General features: G+C 41.6%; 2 protein-coding genes across 6 annotated transcripts in view; one reads left to right on the top strand and one right to left on the bottom strand.

The window, feature by feature from the left end:
• Positions 1-7,500, top strand: part of LOC138015125 (uncharacterized) — an 81,252-nt gene that overhangs the window by 6,584 nt on the left and 67,168 nt on the right. For all 5 annotated transcript variants that reach the window (XM_068862046.1, XM_068862048.1, XM_068862047.1 and 2 more), the window contains 4 exons: positions 115-1,264; positions 2,707-3,269; positions 3,571-3,714; positions 5,661-5,826. In XM_068862046.1, the coding sequence (XP_068718147.1) occupies positions 115-1,264; positions 2,707-3,269; positions 3,571-3,714; positions 5,661-5,825 (2,022 nt within the window). In that variant the 3' untranslated portion in view covers position 5,826. The remainder of the gene's footprint in view (positions 1-114; positions 1,265-2,706; positions 3,270-3,570; positions 3,715-5,660; positions 5,827-7,500) is intronic.
• Positions 1-7,500, bottom strand: part of LOC138015143 (uncharacterized) — a 48,514-nt gene that overhangs the window by 27,897 nt on the left and 13,117 nt on the right. The gene's annotated exons all lie outside the window — the stretch shown is intronic.

The raw sequence follows: 7,500 nt of genomic DNA, 5'->3' as shown, positions 1-7,500 counted from the left end.
AGTTCGTCTGGTGAGTTTAACGTTTACTAATATACATTGACATGTTTCATTGCTCTGTCATTTGGTACTGATTTACTGCGAATGTATTGATCAATTTACATTTTCCTTTTATAGGCGTTCCAGACAGCTACTCCTCGCGTTTGTCGAGAGGATCAGTATGCCATTAAGTTGCCCAACCGCAAGAAACCTTTTTGTATGACTTGTCCGAAGTGCCCTCCAGGCTCTGGCTCCACAGTACCTTGTGGGACTACTATCCCTACACGTTTCAACGCCTCCGAAATTTGTAAACCTTGTACTGTTGGGGAATACTCTGATTCCTTTTCTTCGGAGAGTTGCAAGACCTGCTCGAAGTGTCTACCTAATGAAATCGTCGAGGCCGATTGCACCAGTATTTCCGATACACGATGTAGCTGCGAGCCTTGCCCGAAGGGGTTTTATCGTAATGAAACAACATTTCATTGCCTGCCTTGTTCGGAGTGTGTAAAAGGTATAAACGAAAAAGTTGAGCAGTGCGCCCGTCAAAAGATATCTGGTGCTCAAATCTGTGGCTACCGGAAAAGAAAACTCAGTGGCCCAAACTGTTGGTACGATGAGATAACAGTTTTAAAGCGTAATGGAAAGCACAGCTGTCAGGCCTGCCCAGTTTGTTCCAAAGTTAGTGGCCTTACTGTACCTTGTGGAAGTATTGTTCGCGAAGGAATCTCTATTGCGTGTAAAAGGCCTACGGATGGAACAACCTTTGTGGACAAAGATGGGGTCCTAAGGCCATGTAGTGTTTGCTCTCCTGATCAAGAGGTGATCCGAAACTGTTCGTCTCACTTCGATACCCAGTGCGGTCGTTGCAAACAAGGTTTCTTTTATAATTCGTATTCGAAGACTTGTCAGGAGTGCTTTTCGTGTTGTAATCATATTAGCAGTGACGACATCATAAACTGCATCAGGAAACGAATGTCTTTCGCCACCCTTCATGATGACTTGCTTCGATCTCCAAGAATATCTGTGCAATTACTTTCCCATTCTGCCCGAGATGACTATGAATATTCTTCCTTATGGAGTTTTATGCTCGCTGCATTAGAATACATGTTACCTTTAGGCTTTAGTTTCTATTTTGCCGCAAATTTAGCCTCTCAGTGGAGATATTATTCAAAGAAACTACAACGCAGAGACTTTCAGGTTCACAATTTTGACGAAGTAAAATGTAATCCACTTCACCAAGAACGCAAGTCTAAAATCACAGTGGCAGCTTTTCAAGATACATCTGTTGGTAAGTTACAAAATTCCTTAGGTGTTCTTTTTTTATTCAAATTTTGTCAACGCTACATTGATACTTTTGAGGCCACTTCCCAGTTTTGTCAATAGTACGTATGCTCATACACCGAATGCATAAATGGAGGCCAAAAATGTATTCTTTTGCTTATTTGCTAATTAGACTCACTAGCCTCGCTCTCAAGCGACATTTCTTTTGTATTTTGTACATGCAAACGAGGCGAGTGAGTCTAATTAGAACATAAACAAAATGGTATTTTTTTGGCCGCCATTTATGCATTCGGTCTATTTGAGTAGATGTAATCATGACTTTGTCTACTTGGTAACCTCATTTAGCAATGATCTACAATAGATTTGATCACAGAGGTCCCTGATACAAAGACACAAATCCATATTTATGAAAGGAAAGTTAGGCCCCGTCCACACGTATGCGGATATTTTTAAATCCGCAACTTTTTCTTTGCCGATTCGCCTGTCCATACGAATCCGGCATGCGAATCCACAATTTTTTAATCCGCTGTCCGGATTGGAAAGTTTTGAATACACAAAGAATTTGGAATGGTGTGATCAATCGAATACGGATACTTTCAAATCCGATGACGTTACAAACTCAGATCGAGTCTTTACCGCGTAAATATTCAACACGTATGGCCATTGAACGCAATGCGATCGCTTCCGGCTTGTCGCCAACGTTGGTCGCCAACTCGCATGACTGATGGCGCTTGCTCTGTTGACCATAGTAACAGAGGAGTCCTGGGTACTAGAACGAATCTGGATACTTGTGGACGGGCAAACTCGATTTGAATCCGGATACGTGTGGACGTGAAAAGTTTGCATCCACAAACTGTGGATATCCGGATACTTGTGGACTGGGCCTTCGAGAGACCATCGCAGTCATATGCGGGACATGGGTGAGCTAGTGCAGTGCAATCGCACGGTTATGGCTTAAAATTCCGTTCAAGCCTGCATTTTTTCAGGCTCGCTGGCAACAGCTCAGTTAAGTTTCCTATCCGACGGCGGTGTTTTTTCCAACTTTCATTTCTTGTCCATTCGACAAATCAGATATATGAAAGTTCAGTAATTATTCTAAAAGTCCATCCCACTAACCCTGCCCACAGTTGAAAGCTGTGGCACAATAGAGTAGTCGCTGTAGTTACGAGCGAACAATTTCGGGTAAAAATGTTGGTCGACTTCGTTTTTTGGTATATATTTTTTCACTCAAGTCGCAATGAAAGTACAACAAGAAAGAGCATTCAAGGCTGATAGTATCTACAACTTCTACAAAGGGTAAAAGGCAAGTACACTTAAACCCCAAACATAAAAATAAAATAACGAGGAAGAGGATACAAAATTGACAATGGCATTAAGGACCTTCAAGAACTCATTTTTCTGTCTCTCTAGATGCCTCAGTAATCTTTTCCATTTAAATCCAATTCGTAGGTACCGAAAGTGTGACGCCGGAATATCCCGTGCGGAAAAGTCCTTGTCATATGATTTTCGAAAAGACTGGTGTGGAAGTTTTAGCTCCAGCAGATGGAACGAAATCCGTCTTGCCAAATGACATGATTTTGAGAGCCTCATCAAACTCAACTGAACCCGGCTTTCTTGAACAAGGTGAAATATCATTAAGTCCAGCCATTGCATTAAGTGTTCCGACGAAGTTGGAGAGACGAGTTGAAGTGCAGATACCACATGGAGCAAACTTGATTCTTTCGCAAGAGGATTGGAATGTCATTCTGAAAGCTGTTCGAAACGACCGATGGGTTAATTTGAGCCAGGATAGAACCGGAGATCAGGGAATAAGTAATTTCGTTGCTAAAAGCAATCATGTGAGCTTTGAGACCGATCGTCTTTCAAAATTTGCAGTGGTTGGGAAGCTTAACGAGCATTCTTTGTCAGCCCTCAAGAGAATGAAGGTTGCTGCATTTTGCAACGAAACCAACGTTGGAGAAAACCTTGTTGTGAGGGTCTATTGTTTTGATGATTGCGAATATTCATTTGAGGTAATCATTAATAATAACAATTATGATAATGATGGATTCATCAGTGATGAATTTGGTAAAGCAGGCCACTGAGCTCGAGCGCGGGGGCCTTTCAAAAACAACGCTTTTCTCCGCTGTGAGAATTAGTGCACATGAGCTTGCCTCACCGTGAGACATGCAACCTTAACGGGAAAACAAAGGTCCCGGGAGTGGGGAGGGATGAGCGGGCCTGGAATTCACGACGCCTTTACCCTTTTCCTGCAATTACTCCATGCGCCTGATATCCTGAACATTCGATTGAATTTTCTTTGTATTTTAACAGAGGCTGAAGATGGAGGAAAGTGACAAAGGAGGAAAACTGATCTCATCGATTGAATCTGTGGACTTCTCTGTTGGCAGTGGTAAGGACGTGGAGATAAATGTTAAAGATACTCGAGGCTGGCAGCTTGACCCATCGTCAACAACGGTATGGAAAGATTTCGTTTTCTTTTTTCTGCACTATCTATTGATTCCTTATGAATTTTAAGATCACCAAACAATGAATGTTTAATTAATGACAAAAATAGTCAGAATTAAGTGAAGCACGATTGTTTGGGTGAGTGTAGTCCTGAGAAGGACTGTGATGGGTGACATTCACTGATGTTTCGACAAGCTGAGCGGAAGTCATCTTCAGCGGACTGAGTCAAGTGACTTGTGTGATGTCAGTAGCTGGTATTAAAACTCTGTTCTGGTCATTGACGCCAGTCAGTGTCATTCTAAAGAGTCCGTACTTCACGAAATTTTATTATGGCTCCTGGGTTCAAACCGTTTCCGAAAAGAAAAGTGTTGGGGAGTTGAGAAGTCGTTCGAGAGGAATGAATAATTGCGAAGTTTGATTGCGACGTATGTTAAATCTTTTTGGGCCCGGAAACTGTAACTGCTGTAGTTGAACTCATGGACGCACACTAAATTTAAACTCCAAGGCCCAGTTGTTCGGAGGGTGGATAGCGCTATCTACTGGATAAATCACTATCCACTGGATAACTTAAACCCGGTTTACACCACAGAAAATTTTCGGCACGGCTCGTGTGAAATTGGCACGGGTGCCTAAAAAGAGCTCGGCAAACTTTGTTTACACTACACCAATGTTACCATATCAAAAATACCTTGCCAAAATTTTTGGACCCGGGTAAGTTCTCTTGTAGACATGCGCAGTTCAATTACAATCAAGAACGTCCGCGTCATTTTGGTGAGGAATGAGCAGCCATCTTGAAATACACACACAAAAAAGGCTAGCCTATATAAATTAAGGCTCAAATTTGGCCCTTTAAAGTGTTAACACTTGTTCTATCCGAGCCGTGCATATTTTTTCAGCACCCGTACCATTTTTACCCGTGCTCGGACGACCTCGCCGAATATCCCAGCACGGGTAATAATTTTGGTTCGGCACGGATGAAATTTGGTACGGACAGGTTGTTTACACTGCAAATTTTATCCGAGCCGCACCTTTTTTTTTTTGGGACCCGTGCCAATTTCACCCGAGCCGTGCCAAGAAATTTCTGTAGTGTAAACCGGGCTTCAATTGCCGGTTTTGCTGGTGTTTATCCACTGTATAGTGTTATCCACCTTTTGAACAACCGAGGCGTCGAGGCCTGGCCCCAGTTGCTCAAACGATGGAGAGCGCTATCCGCCGGATAAATCACTATCCGCTGGATAACTTAATCGGTTTTAGTGGTGTTTATCCGCTGGACAGTGATTTATCCGGTGGATAGCGCTATCCAATGTTTGAACAACTGGGGCCTGTTCATTAACCAAACAACGCTTCCGTTAAAGCATTAAACATTTTTGCTTAACGTTTAACCTGCGAGAAGTGAATTCTCGCTTTTTCATTACGCCCTTGGTAGCGAAACGAGAGACAAAGTTTCATTGTCTCGTTCAGCCATCAAAGCGGATGAGGGGCGAGAAACCACTGACCCAAGGTACTTGACGTCATGCTTGTATATTAATCAGCTAAAAGGGAACATTGTTTGGGTAAAAAGTCAAAATGTTGCGTTAAATGACAGATAAATAGGAAAAACTATTTAATTGTAAAGTTACTGAAAGCGCATGAGCTCAACGGTCTCATACACCTTAATCCAAAAAAGCTGGCATTTTAAAATTCCTTTGTTTGCTCGCAAACTAGTCCTTCTTGCTTCATTTTTTAAGCGTGAAATTCAAAAGAATATTTAACTTAAACGAGGCAACAAAGGGCTAATTTGCAAACAAAATAATGAATACTAAAATGGCGGGCATTTTGGAATAAGGTGTATACAACAACTTCATCTGTGAAGAACGACGAAAATGTTGGACTATTTAACCACCTTTACGAGCCATTACTACCCGGCCTTGAAGTTGTCGTCCTTGCTTAATGCAAATATCTCATTCCTTTTACAGAAAATAGGCTACAAGTCGCTGAGGAATTCATTCGACATTATTCCCAATTGTAAATTGGTTTTTCAACCAACTGCAGAACGAAAGACCACCTTTTTTGCTCTGATGAATGTGACCCACGAGCCATTCTTTCAAACAATGGTGTACGCGAGTACTGCATTGAAATGAGGTAAACGTTAACTTAAGTTCGATAATGACACCGACCTCTCCTAAACAGATCTCACGCGGTTTTACATCCTCTAACTTCCGTTGGATCGGACAGGACGAAGTAAAGGAAAGGAAAGGAAGTAAATAAAGTGTCTAGTCGTTCTAGCGCTGAAGCACTAATTGGGGACACTGTAAATTGAAATTAACAATTAACTCAAATCAAGTCAAATATTGGTTTTTGAGGAGAGGGAAAACTGAAGTACCCGGAGAAAACCTCTTGGTGCAGAGTAGAGAACCAACAAACTCAACCCACATATGACGCCGAGTCTGGGAATCGAACCCGGGCTACATTGGTGGGAGGCGAGTGCTCTCACCACTGAGCCAGCCCTGCTAACCCCAGGGCTGGGGTGCCCCCAGTTTTTGGCTCATTGTGGTTGAAGGATCCTTTGTTTTTCCGTTGTTAAAATGACCGAGTACTGACCCGGTTGTAAAACTTCAAGGTTCTCCAAATGGTTTTAATGGCCATTGTAATCACAATTTACTGAACACCAGAGAAAACAAAACAATTGTAAAGTTGCATGACTTGAAACGTTTTCCTTTTCCTTTGAAGATACAGCGTTTTATATTACCTGAGAATTCGCCCGAACAGTTTCGGGATCTTTGTGACAGATCGGCAGAGTGAATTTGAGATCGTCCGAATTACGTAGACATTTCAACCAATCACACGGACAGTGCAAGTTTGTTTTAAAACCACCCCTTTGGTAGCTTTGATGTAAATCACTCCGCCAATCACAACACGGCAAATACAAATAGGGAAATGCTTAAAATGTCGTGACTGAACTTCCCTTTACTGAACTTGCTTCGCTTAGCAAACTTTCAGTCATCCTCAGAGGGGGGGCAGTTGCTGTAACTTGTGTTCTTTCATTGATGATCTCTGCTAAATGATACTTTCTCTTCTTTGTTGAAAGAGGACATTGGAGATGCTTTGAGAACTAATGAAAACATAAGGACACGAGGAGGTAAAGAGCCATTGGAATCAAACCAGGGAAAAACAGATAAATGCGAAATTCAGATCACCTCGTGTATCTTGGATTAATCAAGAATTAACACCTGTATCATCCCGTGAACTAGATAAACGCCTTTATGGAAATCTTTTATATTTGCTAGGGTAAAACTTTAGGTTGCAATATCTTTTATTAGACTTCGGTAACATTGGCAAAAATGGTCTTATGAGTTAATTCATGTGGTTTATGTAACCCTTCAAACAGAAAACTCAGCGAAGGTCATCTTTCGGCAATGGTCGTCGTTTTCTTGAATTTGAAAGAGGGATCTGTTTCTCTGTCAATTTTTTCTTGCTTTAGTAAACATTTGGGTAACTGAAACCCTAGGGAGCCGATGGTGGCTTAAAATGTGTCAGGGAAAAATTGGTTGCGACTTGCGCAGTGATCACTGCAGGATTTCTGACTGCCATTAATATCTCTTGAAAAAAATCAAACTAACAATAGCAAATAGAATGTTTGCAGTTTTTAGTCTTAATAAAACTGCTTAAACAATGCTAACAATTTGGATTTACAGTGTTATGGTTCCTGTTGTTGGATGGTATTTTCGTATAGCGATATTTTCTTAAGCCGCGAATGGCCTTCTGTTTTATTTCCAGTTCATCGCGAAAAAAACTATCGTGATTTCTCCTTGAGAT

Source organism: Montipora capricornis, chromosome 9 (assembly GCF_036669925.1).
Source record: "Montipora capricornis isolate CH-2021 chromosome 9, ASM3666992v2, whole genome shotgun sequence".
In the NCBI taxonomy this organism is placed as follows: Eukaryota; Metazoa; Cnidaria; class Anthozoa; order Scleractinia; family Acroporidae; genus Montipora; species Montipora capricornis.
The sequence above is the reverse complement of the archived record's forward strand: the minus strand, read 5'-3'. Positions and strand labels throughout refer to the sequence as shown.